At 49.6% G+C, this 20,694-nt stretch overlaps 1 protein-coding gene across 7 annotated transcripts in view; it reads right to left on the bottom strand.

Moving 5' to 3' along the window:
• The window catches only part of map4k4 (mitogen-activated protein kinase kinase kinase kinase 4), a 211,352-nt gene that overhangs the window by 19,350 nt on the left and 171,308 nt on the right, over positions 1 to 20,694 (bottom strand). For 2 of the 7 annotated variants that reach the window (XM_049485378.1, XM_049485382.1), the window contains 5 exons: positions 10,709 to 10,845; positions 5,850 to 5,944; positions 4,948 to 5,126; positions 3,866 to 3,968; positions 3,033 to 3,281 (listed from right to left, as the gene is read on the bottom strand). In XM_049485378.1, coding sequence (XP_049341335.1) covers positions 3,033 to 3,281; positions 3,866 to 3,968; positions 4,948 to 5,126; positions 5,850 to 5,944; positions 10,709 to 10,845 — 763 coding nt within the window. Of the gene's footprint in view, positions 1 to 1,987; positions 2,018 to 3,032; positions 3,282 to 3,865; positions 3,969 to 4,947; positions 5,127 to 5,849; positions 5,945 to 10,708; positions 10,846 to 20,694 lie in introns of all 7 variants that reach the window. The other 5 variants (XM_049485381.1, XM_049485383.1, XM_049485385.1 and 2 more) reach the window with 4 other exon arrangements.

The raw sequence follows: 20,694 nt of genomic DNA, 5'->3' as shown, positions 1-20,694 counted from the left end.
ATTACAGCAAGAGCGTCATCCAAGAGGTCACAAAATGGCTGAAGAAAAACAAAATGAAGACTTTGGAATGACCTAGTCAAATACCTGTCCTGAATCTGATTGAGATGCTGTGGTATGACCTTAAAAAGGTCGTTCATGCTAGAAAACCCTCCAATGTGGCTGAATTACAACAATTCTGCAAAGATGAATGGAGCCAAAATTCCTCCACAACGCTGTAAAAGACTCGCTGCAAGTTATCGCAAACACTTGGTTGCAGTTGTTGCTGCTAAGGGTGGCCCGACCAGCTATTAGGGTTAGGGGGCAATCACTTTTTCACACAGGGCCATGTAGGTTTGGTAGATTATTTTTTTCTTCCTTAATAATAAACACCCTCATTTTAAAAAAGAGTTTTGTGTTGACCTGTGTTGTCTTTGACTAATATTTAAATTGGTTTGATGTTCCAAAACTTTTAAGTGTGACAAACATGCAAAAAATCAGGAAATCAGGAAGGGGGCAAACACTTTTTCACACCACTGTATACACACTTCTCATAAAATAAATAGCTGCATCCAGAAGGACTTGAATAAAAGGAATGAAACTTGGTGGGTAAGCTGCTGTCAGCACCAACGGTTTTTCACACATCACACGTTCAGAAAGGTCTGGTGTCATGGTGTGGAGTGGAATTCTGTACAATGCCAGATCACCTTTTTAGTCTTACATTAATGAAGTTCTGCAACCAGTGGCCTACCTTTTCTGAGCGCATACTCCAGTGCTCTATTCAAACAGGACTAGCCCACACACTGCAGCCCTCTGAACATACTACCAACACTCCACCCCTAAACCACAGTCTGCAGGAACGGTGTGAGGACATTGGCGCTGTGTGGGACTATTGTATTTATTCCATTAGGAACCTCTACAACTCCATGCTCAGGTGTCTGGCATGTTGCAGAATTAGACATGCGCTACACACTGCTTCTGTATTGGTCAAAACATATTACCTATATCAGCCTTAATTTGCAATCATTTATTGATCCTGCTTACTTTTATCTTCTTTCTAAATAGCATAACAATCCCCAAAAATATTTTTGCAACTACTTCTTTGATGAAGAAACATACATCACTTGATCATTATTTATTACACTGGATTATAGCAATAAAATGATTTCAGTCAGGTGGGATTTGTTATGCCTGTATGATTGGGGTGAACAATATGAGTACAGTTATATTCATTCATAAATAAACTACTTTATAAACAAATTATCCCAAAAAGTGTCCCAAACTAATGTAATACCAACAAGCTAAAATGCTAATAATCTTCCAAACTGCTTCACCACTCGAGAGCTCAGCAATGTGGTGAATTATAATTTCACACTGCGCTGTTTAAAATAACATTTACTTTACTTCAGTGTTACTGACACAGTACTAATAACGGTCTGATTTAGTTTATTATAAATTATTTTAAAGAAGTATTATTGACTGTTATATTGCCCACACCAAGCAGATCTTTAATAATGATGCACAACAGATGTCACCACCACACTAAAGAGGAGACTTTTTTACCAATATACTATAGACCATTTACTGCTATAATAAAATGTGACAAGTAATGATCACAATATTAATTTGCAACAAAGAAAAGTTGGAAAGCAGGCGCACTTATACATCTGAGAACTACTGAGCATAAACTATGTAAATGTGTAAATGCATTTCCAATAAGAGTAAATGCTATCTGATGTAGTTGATGTAGATAATGGGGATAATGGGGATGGTGGTTAAATAAAAAAGGAAAAATGATATCTACAGAGAAATGAAAAGTATGATAAAAATAATTAAAGTCTATTGAGTAGATAATTTCCCAGTGATCCCCAAAGCAGACCAGACCAGTCAGTGAAGTGTCCCGTATTAAACAGAGTGAACACTGAAGACTGGACAGATTTCTGGGAAGTGTTATTTAGGCGTTAGCAGACATGTGGTCAGTGCTGAATTAAAAGCCAACATCCAGACTTACCACTACCACTACCTTGTCCCACTGGGAGGACTGGACAGAGTAACTCGGAGAAAGCAGAGGAGGGGAAGAGGACATGAGGAGAGAAATAGGAAAACCTGAGTTCAGAACTTCTACTTAAAATAAGCCTGGAATAATCTCATGCTGTATTAAATACTGCTGCTGGCCGTTTTCATTTTCTTAATTTCTTTAAATTACTGCTTACTTTATTTAGTTATTTTATGAGTTGTTATACCCAAATGCCTTTCTAAAATATGATAGTACATTTATCAGTACAGGGGGGGAATGATCACTGACAGGAACCAGTCAGAAATTGTGATTACATTTAATCTGATAACTGCAAAACATTACATTTGTTACTAATCCAATCAACACATTTATATGAACTTGGGTAATGATGGGAAAACATAAAAAGAAAACAATTTCTGATTTCTGATAACATAACAAGCGAATAAACTCACAGAATAAGACATGAACAGCCACTAAATTAGAGGCTGTTCAAACTCTTACATTGGTCTGAACAATTCATACTCCTAAACACATGCATTAAAGAGCAGCACTTCATGTAAACTTCTAGTTTCATGTTCTCCAGTGTCTGGCACTGGAAAGCCCAGTGCCAGACACTGGAGCTGCTTGATATCACCTGTGATTCTTCACCTGTGATTCTTCACAGGTGATATCAAGCAGCTCCAGTGTCTGACACTGGGCTTTCCACCCCTCTGTCCAAAGAACATGTTATTCATGATAGTGTGTGTCCTTGGTTTCTTTAAACTTTGTTTTCAAGCGTTTTATTTAATGTTGATGCTGCAGCCACATTCAGCGATTGTTTTTTTTTCTCCTTGACCTAAAAGTCATGAATTCTGATCTAGATGTTTAAATTGAGTCGCACTGCCACAAATCGGATACTGGATTTTAATACCATATTTAAGTGGTTTCAATACCCCATTCAGTACCAAACTAAAAGTCATACAATTTCAGGTTCAGTGTGTTTTTCAGTTTTGGTAAATTTTTCTATATGGCTAGTCATTCAGGCTGCACCAGGACGTACCTCCACGGGGCAGGACGATCTGTCTGGGGGTGACAGGGGGGACATGGCGGGACTGCTGTAGCAAGGGGATGAGGAGGGGGTGGAGGGGCAGGAGAATGGGGGAAAGGGTTGACTCTGCTGGAGCAGGTCGGGCAGAAGGTGAATTCGGCCCAAAAAGCCATTCCGGTCCTGGATGCCTTGCAGACCCACAACAAGGGGAGAACCAAAGGCTGAGCCCGGCACTGGCAATGTTTTTACATCCCCTGAACTCTGGAATCGAAAAGAGGCATGTTGTCTATGGAAGCTTAGAGGTAAAAACCCACGAACCATGGATCGGTTCCTCACCGTGAGGTCCAAACATCAATTTACTGACAGCACAACCTCACCCTCGTCTGATGGGAAAAGAGATTTGAACTGATAATAGACATTGTTCATGAAAACTTAATAAAAACAAGGCAAATTCAATTTGTGAGATTTAAGTCTATAAAAAAAAACTTTTAAATAAGCTTGTTATTTTATTATTTTTACAATACAGTGCGTGTATTGTTACTGTTGAGGTATATTTGATCATTTTAATATTTATGGATAAAGGATTGCACTGAACTCAGTCTGGGATCTAGAACTGGCTCACGCTTTCAGTTTGGCCTCTGTGGTCTTCACTGGCAGAAATGATGAACACAAATCATAAAAACTTAACATAATGTAAACATAAGGATGTGCGACACATAATAAGAATAATAACTGTTAATGGTAAGGGTTAAATAAAGATGATAATGCTGGACTGTAGTAATGTACTGGATGATGTACTGAAGTAGATATTGTCTGATGTGTTAGTGTGAATAAGTGTGCGGCACCTGTCGGACCACGAGCGTGCTGTCCTTGCACGGAGTGGATGAGGCGTCATCATCTTCATGGACGACCACCGACTCCGTCTCTCCATTGCTCAGCCTGGAGGAGCTGTCAAACACATGTCACTTGATGACGTGATTTAGAATGTTGTTTTCAGTGAAAATATGAACATATTTAAGTATGAATAGCATCAAATCCCTTACCCACTGTATCAGAAACCTCAACACTCATCTTGTTTTTAAAACAAATCACAGCTTTTGGTCTAGACATTCTGATACTGGTTTGACTTTTTATGATTATCCTTTTTAAATCATTGGTTGTTTGGATCAGCAATTTCAATTAAATGTATCATACAGCAGACGAACACAGAGATATTTGAGAAGTGAAATGAAGTTTAATATAAACTCACAGCAGAATCTTTCCATTTCCTCAAAGTGCTGTACAGCCTCGGGTATAAAACAAGCTAATATATGCTGTTACTACAGCTGCAATCAAAATTATACACAACCTGCTGTAAATTAGCTGTCCAGACTATCAGTTTAGATATCAATAATCAGATCATTAGATCTGAAGCCTTACAGGCCTTCACTGAGTTTACAGTGCAGCCTAAATGACCATAAGCAGAGTATTCCCAGTGTGTCCAGTAGGTGTAATGTTTTACCAGTAAAAGTGCAGTTCATGTATCTTATTACATAAACATTTATATTTTTTCAGCACTAGAGCTCAGCTAAGAGGAAACAAAGCTACTGCGTTCCAGTTTAACCCCCAAGCTGCTGGCAGAGAGTCAGCACCAGAACAGAACATATATACATGTTGTATTAGAACTCGGTCTCGGTCAGCACTCTCATCACATAGTCCAGCATGTCTAACTAGTTACACTAATATTAGCAGACTGGATAAATACTACTTAAGATCACATCGGCCATTTTACGCTCCTTCTTAGTGAAAAAACTGTAAAGAGTGTCTGTTAATGTAACCAACAGCACACTAACAGCACGTGACCAATAACTCAGATACTTTATGAAATAATGGTGTGTTCCAGCAGAGACAGTTAAGTGTTTTCGGTGAGCTGCTCCGATAGGCTTACCCCACACGCGAGTCCTCTGGGCCTGAAGTCGACTCCTCCCCTCCCTCCTGATCCACCTCCTCGTCGTCCTCGTCATCGGTGGTCCCAGAGTCGTCACTAGAGGAGGAATAATCTGTGACCTTGTGGGGAGGTCGCACATCTTCCACCGCACGCAACTCTTTGGCCAGCGCTGTCAGATCCTGGAGATGAGTTCAAAGGTCAAACATAGTCAGAACAAAGTGGCCAACTGCAGTTGCATTCTGGTCAATTTTCATTGCAGCATCAACATCTAGCTGCCCTCTCTCTCTCTCTCTCTCTCTCTCTCATGTTATTGTCAGCTTTAGATCAATGACGCTCTCGTTTACTTTTTATGATTGTTAGTTTGCCATTCATTGCTGTGGGATTCGGTTGCGAGTTAAGAAGGCTTACGGTCAGTCTGAAGCCCAAAAAGCAAAGCCAAAAGAATAAAAACCCCAAGCACATGACTGACCACACACCAAACAATCCCCGCCCCCCCAGCCTGCCTGTATGGAGGTGAGCTGGTTCAGATGAGTGTGGCTGTAGTTTTGATCAAAGTGTGTTAATGCAGTAGCCTGACGCAGATGAGCTCCAGACCAAGCCCAGAGATACACTAACCGTTAGTAGAAGACGAGCCGTTAGTACTTCTGTATAGCCAACCAACCATTCATCAACACAACCCACTCACCACTTCAGCCTGTCAGAACCACAGCGCAGCCCATTTCCACAGTGGGTGATCATAAACAAACACATACAGAAACAAAGGCTTAATCAGAACCTGCTGTATCAGTAGAAAAGTAGCATAACCTTAAAAACTTTGGACATCAAACAGTAATGTACCCCCCCCCCCACACACACACACAAAAACACACACCCTCCTCTACTACACCTCTGAGTTCTCTCACCACCATAGGCCCAGCCCGGCCCAAATCCCTCCTCTCCTCTGATTTTCTGGATACATGCTTTTCCCACTGCGGGGAAACCTCTGATTTTGAAGAGGCTGAAAAAGATGTCAGAATAAGATACACACTCACACACACACATACGTATACATACAATTTCCTTAATCTAATGATTAATTAATCAAATCATCAATTACCCTTAAAGGGAATTTTGTGTATGTCTCATTAAATTATTCCACCATAATTAAGAAAAATATTAATAATCATCTTCTTTTACAAACACAAAGTAACCTGTAAAAAGGCTCTGCCCTTTCCACTATTTGAATGTATCAGAATAAACTGAATAGAAACAGACCAGAATGGCTTTTTAAACTGCACTTAAGACAATTTCCTGTAATATACATCCCGCACCATTCAGACTCCACAGGTTTAAACTATTTAAAGCAAATCAGTGAGCTTTATGGATTTGGAGCCTTTTCCTTTGCACTTTTAATGCAGGTTAATGTAGATAATGGTGTGTGTGAGTGTGTGTGTGGTCTGTGTGTGAGTGGTCTGTGCGTGTGTGTGGTCTGTTTGTGAGTGTGTCTGGTGTGTGTGTGTGGTCTGTATGTAAGTGTGTGGTGTGTGTGTGTAGTGTGTGTGTGTGTGGTCTGTGTGTGAGTGGTCTGTGCGTGTGTGTGGTCTGTGTGTGGTGTGTGATTGTGTGTGTGTCTTGTGTGTGTGAGTGTGTGGTGAGTATGTGTGGTGAGTGTGTTGTGTGTGTGTCAGTGTGTGGTGTGGGTGTGTGTGTGGGTGTGTGTGGTGTGTGTGGTGTGGGTGTGTGTGTGAGTGTGTGTGTGAGTGTCTGTGTGGTGTGCGTGAGTGTGTGTGTGTGTGTAGTGTGTGTGTGTGTGGTCTGTGTGTGAGTGGTCTGTGCGTGTGTGTGGTCTGTGTGTGGTGTGTGATTGTGTGTGTGGTGTGTGAGTGTGTCTTGTGTGTGTGCGTGTGTGGTGAGTGTGTTGTGTGTGTGTCAGTGTGTGGTGTGGGTGGGTGTGTGTGTGGGTGTGTGTGGTGTGGGTGTGTGTGTGAGTGTGTGTGTGAGTGTCTGTGTGGTGTGCGTGAGTGTGTGTGTGTGTGTGGTGTGGGTGTGCGTGAGTGTGTGTGGTGTATACTCACTGCGGAGTCTGAATCTCTCTCCGGATCCAGTGAGTGTGTGTGTGGTGAGTGTGTTGTGTGTGGCGTGTGTGGTGTGTTTGTGTGTATGTGTGAGTGGTGTGTGAGGTGTGTGTGTGTGTGTATAGTGTGTGTGTGTGTGGTCTGTGAGTGAGTGGTCTGTGTGTGATGTGTGTGTGGTGTGTGTGTATGGTGTGTGTGTGTGTGAGTGTGTGTGTGTGGTGTGGGTGTGTGTGTGTGTGTGGTGTGTGTGAGTGTGTGTGTAAGTGTGTGTGTGATTGTGGTCTGTGTGAGTGTGTGTGAGTGTGTGTGAGGTGTGCGTGAGTGTGTATGTAGGTTTGTGTGTGGTGTGTGTGAGTGTGTGTGTGGTCTGTGTGAGTGTGTGTGTGGTGTGTGTGTGAGTGTGTGTGAGTCTGTGTGTGGGTGTGTGTGAGTGTGTGTGAGTGTGTGTGGTCTGTGTGAGTGTGTGTGGTGTGCGTGAGTGTGTGTGTGGTGTGGGTGTGTGTGAGTGTGGTCTGTGTGAGTGTGTGTGGTGTGCGTGAGTGTGTGTGTGGTGTGGGTGTGTGTGAGTGTGGTCTGTGTGAGTGTGTATGTGTAATATACATCCCGCACCATTCAGACTCCACAGGTTTAAACTATTTAAAGCAAATCAGTGAGCTTTATGGATTTGGAGCCTTTTCCTTTGCACTTTTAATGCAGGTTAATGTAGATAATGGTGTGTGTGAGTGTGTGTGTGGTCTGTGTGTGAGTGGTCTGTGCGTGTGTGTGGTCTGTTTGTGAGTGTGTCTGGTGTGTGTGTGTGGTCTGTATGTAAGTGTGTGGTCTGTGTGTGAGTGGTCTGTGCGTGTGTGTGGTGTGTGATTGTGTGTGTGGTGTGTGAGTGTGTCTTGTGTGTGTCAGTGTGTGGTGTGGGTGTGTGTGGGTGTGTGTGAGTGTGTGTGGTGTGCATGAGTGTGTGTGTGGTGTGGGTGTGTGTGAGTGTGGTCTGTGTGAGTGTGTATGTGGTGTGCGTGAGTGTGTGTGTGTAAGTGTGCGTGTGTGAGTGTGTATGTGGTGTGCGTGAGTGTGTGTGTAAGTGTGAGCGTGTGTGTGTGTGGTGTGTGAGTGTGTGTGGTGTGGGTGTGTGTGAGTGTGTGTGTGGTGTGCGTGAGTGTGTGTGTGTAAGTGTGCGTGTTTGAGTGTGTGTGTGTGTGTGTGTGTGTGTGAGTGTGTGTGTGGTGTGTAAGTGTGTGTGTGGTGTGTGTGAGTGTGTGTGGTGTGCGTGAGTGTGTGTGTAAGTGTGTGTGTGAGTGTGGTCTGTGTGAGTGTGTGTGTGGTGTGTGTGAGTGTGTAGTGTGTGTGGTGAGTGTGTGTGTGTGTGTGTGTGTGTGAGTGTGTGTGGTGTGGGTGTGTGTGGTCTGTGTGAGTGTGTGTGGTGTGCATGAGTGTGTGTGTAGGTTTGTGTGTGGTGTGTGTGAGTGTGTGTGTGGTCTGTGTGAGTGTGTGTGTGGTGTGTGTGAGTGTGTGTGAGTCTGTGTGTGGGTGTGTGTGAGTGTGTGTGTGAGTGTGAGTGTGGTGTGCGTGAGTGTGTGTGTAAGTGTGCGTGTGTGAGTGTGTATGTGGTGTGCGTGAGTGTGTGTGTGTAAGTGTGAGTGTGTGTTTGTGGTGTGTGAGTGTGTGTGTGTGGTGTGGGTGTGTGTGAGTGTGTGTGTGGTGTGCGTGAGTGTGTGTGTGGTGTGCGTGAGTGTGTGTGTGTAAGTGTGCGTGTTTGTGTGTGTGTGTGTGTGAGTGTGTGTGTGGTGTGTGTGAGTGTGTGTGGTGTGTGTGAGTGTGTGTGTGTGGTGTGGGTGTGTGTGAGTGTGTGTGGTGTGGGTGTGTGTGAGTGCGTGTGTGAGTGTGTGTGGTGTGGGTGTGTGGTGTGTGTGTGGTGTGTGAGTGTGTGTGTGGTGTGTGTGAGTGTGAGTGCGTGTGTGAGTGTGTGTGGTGTGGGTGTGTGGTGTGGGTGTGAGTGTGTGTGTGGTGTGTGTGTGGTGTGTGAGTGTGTGTGTGGTGTGGGTGTGGGTGTGTGTGTGAGTGTGTGTGGTGTGTGTGTGGCGTGTGAGTGTGTGTGTGTGAGTGTGTGTGTGTGTGGGTGTGTGGTGTGTGAGTGTGTGTGTGGTGTGGGTGTGGGTGTGTGTGTGAGTGTGTGTGGTGTGTGTGTGGCGTGTGAGTGTGTGTGTGTGAGTGTGTGTGTGTGGGTGTGTGGTGTGTGAGTGTGTGTGTGGTGTGGGTGTGGGTGTGTGTGTGAGTGTGTGTGGTGTGTGTGGTGTGTGTGTGGCGTGTGAGTGTGTGTGTGAGTGTGTGTGTGTGTGGTGTGTGTGAGTGTGTGGTGTGTGTGGTGTGGGTGTGTATGAGTGCGTGTGTGAGTGTGTGTGGTGTGGGTGTGTGTGTGGTGTGTGTGTGGTGTGTGTGAGTGTGTGTGGTGTGTGTGAGTGTGTGTGTGGTGTGTGTGGTGTGGGTGTGTGTGAGTGTGTGTGTGTGGTGTGTGTGAGTGTGTGTGTGTGGTGTGTGTGGTGTGGGTGGTGTGTGTGAGTGTGTGTGGTGTGTGTGTGGTGTGTGTGTGTGGTGTGTGTGGTGTGGGTGTGTGTGAGTGTGTGTGAGTGTGTGTGAGTGTGTGTGGTGTGGGTGTGTGTGGTGTGTGTGAGGTGTGTCAGTGTGTGTGTGGTGTGTGTGTGGTGTGAGTGTAAGTGGTGTGTGAGTGTGTGTGTGGTGTGTGTGAGTGTGTGGTGTGTGTGGTGTGGGTGGTGTGTGTGTGGTGTGGGTGTATGTGAGTGTGAGTGTGTGTGTGGTGTGGGTGTGTGTGAGTGTGTGTGGTGTGGGTGTGGGTGGTGTGTGTGGTGTGTGAGTGTGTGTGTGGTGTGTATGAGTGTGTGGTGTGTGTGGTGTGGGTGTGTGTGGTGTGTGTGTGTGTGAGTGTGTGTGGTGTGGGTGTGTGTGTGGTGTGTGTGTGGTGTGTGTGAGTGTGTGTGGTGTGGGTGTGTGTGTGGTGTGTGTGGTGTGTGTGGTGTGGGTGTGGGTGGTGTGTGTGTGGTGTGTGAGTGTGTGTGTGAGTGTGTGTGGTGTGGGTGTATGTGAGTGTGTGTGTGAGTGTGTGTGGTGTGGGTGTGTGTGAGTGTGTGTGGTGTGTGAGTGTGTGTGTGGTGTGTATGAGTGTGTGGTGTGTGTGGTGTGGGTGTGTGTGGTGTGGTGTGTGGTGTGTGAGTGTGTGTGTGTGGTGTGTGTGTGAGTGTGTGTGGTGTGGGTGTGTGTGTGTGTGGTGTGTGTGAGTGTGTGGTGTGGGTGTGTGTGTGGTGTGTGTGAGTGTGTGTGGTGTGGGTGTGTGTGTGGTGTGTGTGGTGTGGGTGTGTGTGAGTGTGTGTGAGTGTCTGTGAGTGTGTGTGTGGTGTGGGTGTGTGTGTGGTGTGTGTGTGGTGTGTGTGAGTGTGTGTGGTGTGGGTGTTTGTGAGTGTGTGTGTGAGTGTGTGTGGTGTGGGTGTGTGTGTGGTGTGTGTGTGGTGTGTGTGAGTGTGTGTGGTGTGGGTGTGTGTGTGGTGTGTGTGAGTGTGTGTGGTGTGGGTGTGTGTGTGGTGTGTGTGTGGTGTGTGTGAGTGTGTGTGGTGTGTGTGAGTGTGTGTGGTGTGGGTGTGTGTGAGTGTGTGTGTGAGTGTGTGTGGTGTGGGTGTGTGTGTGGTGTGTGTGTGGTGTGTACTCACTGCGGGGTCTGAATCTCTCTCCGGATCCAGTGTTGGAATTGCTGGAAGTGGAACTGGACCCGGAAGAGCTGCTGGTACTGTCGGGCTGCGGGCCCATCCTCTCTACTCGCTCCCACAGCGCCCTCGAATCAGCACTGCTAACAATACACATACAGCTGTAACACACACATACACCACCAAACAAACCCACACACACACCACCACCAAACACACATCACCAAAAACAAACTCACTCTTACCACCAAAAACACCCCCACACAACCACCGCCTACACACACCCACACACACACCGCCAAACAAACCCACACACACACCACCACCAAACACACACTCACTCTTACCACCAAAAACACCCCCACACAACCACCGCCTACACACACCCACACACACACCGCCAAACAAACCCACACACACACCACCACCAAACACACACTCACTCTTACCACCAAAAACACCCCCACACAACCACCGCCTACACACACCCACAAACACACCGCCAAACAAACCCACACACACACCACCACCAAACACACATCACCAAAAACACACTCACTCTAACCACCAAAAACACCCCCACACAACCACCGCCTACACACACCCACACACACCGCCAAACACACACCCACACACACACACACAGCCAAACACACACCCACACACACCGCCAAACAAACCCACACAAACAGCACCACCAAAAACACACACTGCATACACACACCCACACACAGCGCCAAAACACACCCACACACACCGCCAAACACACCCACACACACAGACACCGCCAAACACACCGCCAAACACACACACTGCCAAACACACACACACACCCACACACACCGCCAAACACACACGCACACCGCCAAACACACTGCCAAACACACCCACACACACCGCCAATCACATCCACACACACCGCCAAACACACACCCACACACCGCCAAACACACCCACACACACACCGAGAAACACACCCACACACACAGACAACGCCAAACACACCGCCAAACACACACACCGCCAAACACACACACACACCGCCACACACAGCCACACACACACAGACACCGCCAAACACACCGTCAAACAGACACACACACCTCCAAACACACCCCCACACACACCGCCAAACACACACATACTGCCAAACACACACACACACACACACACACACACACACACTCACCGCAAAACACATCGCCAAACACACACAACGCCAAACACACCGCCAAGCACACCCACACACCGCCAAACACACACACCACCAAACACATACCCACACACACCGCCAAACACACCCACACACACACACACCGCCAAACAAACCCACACACACCGCTAAACACACCGCCAAACACACACACACACACACACCGCTAAACACACCCACCGCCAAACACATTGCCAAACACACTGCCAAACACACCCACACACACCGCCAAACACACCCACACACACACCGCCAAACACACCGCCAAACACACCGCCAAACACACCCACACACACAGACAACGCCGAACACACCGCCAAACACACACACACACTGCCAAACACAGACACCGCCAAACATACCTCCACCCACACCGTCAAACACACACACCGCCAAACACACACACACCGCCAAACACAGCCACACACACACACACCTCCAAACACACCCCATACACACCGCCAAACAAACCCACACACACACCACCAAACACACATCACCAAAAACACACTCACTCTTACCACCAAAAACACCCCCACACAACCACCGCCTACACACACCCACACACACCGCCAAACACACACCCACACACACCGCCAAACACACCCACACACACACCGCCAAACACACACCCACACACACCGCCAAACACACCCACACACACACCGCCAAACAAACCCACACACACACCACCACCAAACACACATCACCAAAAACACACTCACTCTAACCACCAAAAACACCCCCACACAACCACCGCCTACACACACCCACACACACCGCCAAACACACACCCACACACACACACACAGCCAAACACACACCCACACACACCGCCAAACAAACCCACACAAACAGCACCACCAAAAACACACACTGCATACACACACCCACACACAGCGCCAAAACACACCCACACACACCGCCAAAAACACCCACACACACAGACACCGCCAAACACACTGCCAAACACACACACTGCCAAACACACACACACACCCACACACACCGCCAAACACACACGCACACCGCCAAACACACTGCCAAACACACCCACACACACCGCCAATCACATCCACACACACCGCCAAACACACACCCACACACCGCCAAACACACCCACACACACACCAAGAAACACACCCACACACACAGACAACGCCAAACACACCGCCAAACACACACACCGCCAAACACACACACACACCGCCACACACAGCCACACACACAGACACCGCCAAACACACCGTCAAACAGACACACACACCTCCAAACACACCCCCACACACACCGCCAAACACACACATACTGCCAAACACACACACACACACACTCACCGCAAAACACATCGCCAAACACACACAACGCCAAACACACCGCCAAGCACACCCACACACCGCCAAACACACACACCACCAAACACATACCCACACACACCGCCAAACAAACCCACACACACCGCTAAACACACCGCCAAACACACACACACACCCACACACACCGCCAAACACACACGCACACCGCCAAACACACTGCCAAACACACCCACACACACCGCCAATCACATCCACACACACCGCCAAACACACACCCACACACCGCCAAACACACCCACACACACACCGAGAAACACACCCACACACACAGACAACGCCAAACACACCGCCAAACACACACACCGCCAAACACACACACACACCGCCACACACAGCCACACACACAGACACCGCCAAACACACCGTCAGACACACACACCTCCAAACACACCCCCACACACACCGCCAAACACACACATACTGCCAAACACACACACACACACACACACTCACCGCAAAACACATCGCCAAACACACACAACGCCAAACACACCGCCAAGCACACCCACACACCGCCAAACACACACACCACCAAACACATACCCACACACACCGCCAAACACACCCACACACACACACACCGCCAAACAAACCCACACACACCGCTAAACACACCGCCAAACACACACACACACACACACCGCTAAACACACCCACCGCCAAACACATTGCCAAACACACTGCCAAACACACCCACACACACCGCCAAACACACCCACACACACACCGCCAAACACACCGCCAAACACACCGCCAAACACACCCACACACACAGACAACGCCGAACACACCGCCAAACACACACACACACTGCCAAACACAGACACCGCCAAACATACCTCCACCCACACCGTCAAACACACACACCGCCAAACACACCGCCAAACACACACACACCGCCAAACACAGCCACACACACACCTCCAAACACACCCCATACACACCGCCAAACAAACCCACACACACACCACCACCAAACACACATCACCAAAAACACACTCACTCTTACCACCAAAAACACCCCCACACAACCACCGCCTACACACACCCACACACACCGCCAAACACACACCCACACACACCGCCAAACACACCCACACACACATCGCCAAACACACCCACACACACACCGCCAAACACACACCCACACACACCGCCAAACACACCCACACACACACCGCCAAACAAACCCACACACACACCACCACCAAACACACATCACCAAAAACACACTCACTCTAACCACCAAAAACACACCCACACAACCACCGCCTACACACACCCACACACACCGCCAAACACACACCCACACACACACACACAGCCAAACACACACCCACACACACCGCCAAACAAACCCACACAAACAGCACCACCAAAAACACACACTGCATACACACACCCACACACAGCGCCAAAACACACCCACACACACCGCCAAACACACCCACAGACACAGACACCGCCAAACACACCGCCAAACACACACACTGCCAAACACACACACACACCCACACACACCGCCAAACACACACGCACACCGCCAAACACACTGCCAAATACACCCACACACACCGCCAATCACATCCACACACACCGCCAAACACACACCCACACACCGCCAAACACACCCACACACACACCGAGAAACACACCCACACACACAGACAACGCCAAACACACCGCCAAACACACACACCGCCAAACACACACACACCGCCACACACAGCCACACACACAGACACCGCCAAACACACCGTCAAACAGACACACACACCTCCAAACACACCCCCACACACACCGCCAAACACACACATACTGCCAAACACACACACACACACACACACACACTCACCGCAAAACACATCGCCAAACACACACAACGCCAAACACACCGCCAAGCACACCCACACACCGCCAAACACACACACCACCAAACACATACCCACACACACCGCCAAACACACCCACACACACACACACCGCCAAACAAACCCACACACACCGCTAAACACACCGCCAAACACACACACACACACACACCGCTAAACACACCCATTGCCAAACACACTGCCAAACACACCCACACACACCGCCAAACACACCCACACACACCGCCAAACACACCCACACACACACCGCCAAACACACCGCCAAACACACCCACACACACAGACAACGCCGAACACACCGCCAAACACACACACACACTGCCAAACACAGACACCGCCAAACATACCTCCACCCACACCGTCAAACACACACACCGCCAAACACACCGCCAAACACACACACACCGCCAAACACAGCCACACACACACACACCTCCAAACACACCCCATACACACCGCCAAACAAACCCACACACACACCACCACCAAACACACATCACCAAAAACACACTCACTCTTACCACCAAAAACACCCCCACACAACCACCGCCTACACACACCCACACACACCGCCAAACACACACCCACACACACCGCCAAACACACCCACACACACACCGCCAAACAAACCCACACACACACACCACCACCAAACACACATCACCAAAAACACACTCACTCTTACCACCAAAAACACCCCCACACAACCACCGCCTACACACACCCACACACACACACCGCCAAACACACCCACACACACACACAGCCAAACAAACCCACACACACACCACCACCAAACACACATCATCAAAAACACACTCACTCTTACCGCCAAAAACATCCCCACACAACCATCGCCTACACACACCCACACACACCGCCAAACACACACCCACACACACCGCCAAACAAACCCACACACACACCACCACCAAACACACACACTGCATACACACACCCACACACACCGCCAAACACACCCACACACACCGCCAAACACACCCACACACACAGACACCGCCAAACACACCGCCAAACACACACACTGCCAAACACACCCACACACCCACACACACCGCCAAACACACCCACACACACGCACACCGCCAAACACACTGCCAAACACACCCACACACACCGCCAATCACATCCACACACACACCGCCAAACACACACCCACACACCGCCAAACACACCCACACACACCGAGAAACACACCCACACACACAGACAACGCCAAACACACCGCCAAACACACCCACACACACACCGCCAAACAAACCCACGCACACACCACCACCAAACACACATCATCAAAAACACACTCACTCTTACCGCCAAAAACATCCCCACACAACCATCGCCTACACACACCCACACACACCGCCAAACACACCCACACACACCGCCAAACAAACCCACACACACACACCACCACCAAACACACATCATCAAAAACACACTCACTCTTACCGCCAAAAACATCCCCACACAACCATCGCCTACACACACCCACACACACCGCCAAACAAACCCACACACACACCACCACCAAACACACACACTGCATACACACACCCACACACACCGCCAAACACACCCACACACACCGCCAAACACACCCACACACACAGACACCGCCAAACACACCGCCAAACACACACACTGCCAAACACACCCACACACCCACACACACCGCCAAACACACCCACACACACGCACACCGCCAAACACACTGCCAAACACACCCACACACACCGCCAAACACACCCACACACACACCGAGAAACACACCCACACACACAGACAACGCCAAACACACCGCCAAACACACACACCGCCAAACACACACACACCGCCACACACAGCCACACACACAGACACCGCCAAACACACCGTCAAACAGACACACACACCTCCAAACACACCCCCACACACACCGCCAAACACACACATACTGCCAAACACACACACACACACACACACACACACACTCACCGCAAAACACATCGCCAAACACACACAACGCCAAACACACCGCCAAGCACACCCACACACCGCCAAACACACCCACACACACCGAGAAACACACCCACACACACAGACAACGCCAAACACACCGCCAAACACACACACCACCAAACACACACCCACACACCGCCAAACACACCCACACACACCGAGAAACACACCCACACACACAGACAACGCCAAACACACCGCCAAACACACACACCGCCAAACACACACACCGCCAAACACACACACACACACCGCCACACACAGCCACACACACAGACACCGCCAAACAGACACACACACCTCCAAACACACCCCCACACACACCGCCAAACACACACATACTGCCAAACACACTCCCACAAACACACACCGCCAAACATACCCCCACACACACACCGCCAAAAACACACACCACCAAACACACACACACACACACACACACACACACTCACCGCAAAACACACCGCCAAACACACACAACGCCAAACACACCGCCAAGCACACCCACACACCGCCAAACACACACACCACCAAACACACACCCACACACACCGCCAAACACACCCAAACACACCCACACACCGCCAAACACACCCACACACACCGCTAAACACACCGCCAAACACACACACACACACACACCGCTTAACACACCCACTGCCAAACACATTGCCAAACACACTGCCAAACACACCCACACACACCGCCAAACACACCCACACACACACACCGCCAAACACACACCCACACACACCGCCAAACACACCCACACACACACCGCCAAACACACCCACACACACAGACAACGCCGAACACACCGCCAAACACACACACACTGCCAAACACAGACACCGCCAAACATACCCCCACCCACACCGTCAAACACACACACACACCGCCAAACACACCCACACACACACCGCCAAACAAACCCACACACACACCACCACCAAACACACATCATCAAAAACACACTCACTCTTACCGCCAAAAACATCCCCACACAACCATCGCCTACACACACCCACACACACCGCCAAACACACCCACATACACACCGCCAAACAAACCCACACACACACACCACCACCAAACACACATCACCAAAAACACACTCACTCTTACCACCAAAAACACCCCCACACAACCACCGCCTACACACCCCCACACACACACCCCCAAACACACCCACACACACACCGCCAAACACACATCACAAAAACACACTCACTCTTACCGCCAAAAACATCCCCACACAACCATCGCCTACACACACCCACACACACCGCCAAACACACACCCACACACACCGCCAAACAAACCCACACACACACCACCACCAAACACACACACTGCATACACACACCCACACACACCGCCAAACACACCCACACACACAGACACCGCCAAACATACCGCCAAACACACACACTGCCAAACACACCCACACACACCGCCAAACACACCCACACACACCGTCAAACACACTGCCAAACACACCCACACACACTGCCAAACACACCCACACACACACACCGCCAAACACACACCCACACACCGCCAAACACACCCACACACACCGCAAAACACACCCACACACACCGAGAAACACACCCACACACACAGACAACGGCAAACACACCGCCAAACACACACACCGCCAAACACACACACACACACACCGCCACACACAGCCACACACACAGACACCGCCAAACAGACACACACACCTCCAAACACACCCCCACACACCGCCACACACACAGACACCGCCAAACAGACACACACACCTCCAAACACACCCCCACACACACCGCCAAACACACACATACTGCCAAACACACTCCCACAAACACACACCGCCAAACATACCCCCACACACACACCGCCAAAAACACACACCACCAAACACACACACACACACACACACTCACTGCAAAACACACCGCCAAACACACACAACGCCAAACACACCGACAAGCACACCCACACACCGCCAAACACACACACCACCAAACACACACCCACACACACCGCAAAACACACCCACACACCGCCAAACACACCCACACACACCCACACACACCGCTAAACACACCGCCAAACACACACACACACACACCGCTTAACACACCCACCGCCAAACACATTGCCAAACACACTGCCAAACACACCCACACACACCGCCAAACACACCCACACACACACACCGCCAAACACACCCACACACACACACCGCCAAACACACACCCACACACACAGACAACGCCAAACATACCCCCACCCACACCGTCAAACACACACACACACACCGCCAAACACACCCACACACACACCGCCAAACAAACCCACACACACACCACCACCAAACACACATCATCAAAAACACACTCACTCTTACCGCCAAAAACATCCCCACACAACCATCGCCTACACACACCCACACACACCGCCAAACACACCCACACACACACCGCCAAACAAACCCACACACACACCACCACCAAACACACATCACAAAAACACACTCACTCTTACCGCCAAAAACATCCCCACACAACCATCGCCTACACACACCCACACACACCGCCAAACACACACCCACACACACACACACCCAAACACAAACCCACAAACACCGCCAAACAAACCCACACACACACCACCACCAAACACACACACTGCATACACACACCCACACACACCGCCAAACACACCCACACACACAGACACCGCCAAACACACCGCCAAACACACACACTGCCAAACACACCCACACACACCGCCAAACACACCCACACACATCGTCAAACACACTGCCAAACACACCCACACACACTGCCAAACACACCCACACACACACACCGCCAAACACACACCCACACACCGCCAAACACACCCACACACACACCGCAAAACACACCCACACACACAGACAACGTCAAACACATCGCCAAACACACACACCGCCAAAGACACCCACACACACACCTCCAAACACACCCCCACACACACCGCCAAACACACACATACTGCCAAACACACCCCCACAAACACACACCGCCAAACATATCCCCCCACACACACCGCCAAAAACACACACCACCAAACACACACACTCACACTCACTGCAAAACACACCGCCAAACACACCCACACACACCGCCAAACACACCGCCAGGCACACCCACACACACCCACACACACCGCCAAACACTCACACCACCAAACACACACCCACACACACACACACCGCCAAATACACTCACACACACCGCCAAACACACCCACACACACAGACACCGCCAAACACACACACACCGCCAAACACACCTCCACACACACATCGCCAGACACACACATTGTCAAACACACCCACACACCACCAAACACACCCCCGCACACTGGCAAACATACCCACACACACACTGCCAAAAACACACACACACACACTGCCAAACACACATCATCAAAAACACACTAACTCTT

Source organism: Astyanax mexicanus, chromosome 11 (assembly GCF_023375975.1).
Source record: "Astyanax mexicanus isolate ESR-SI-001 chromosome 11, AstMex3_surface, whole genome shotgun sequence".
Classification (NCBI taxonomy): Eukaryota; Metazoa; Chordata; class Actinopteri; order Characiformes; family Acestrorhamphidae; genus Astyanax; species Astyanax mexicanus.
Note: the sequence above shows the minus strand (reverse complement) of the source record. Positions and strands in the feature narration are given on the sequence as shown.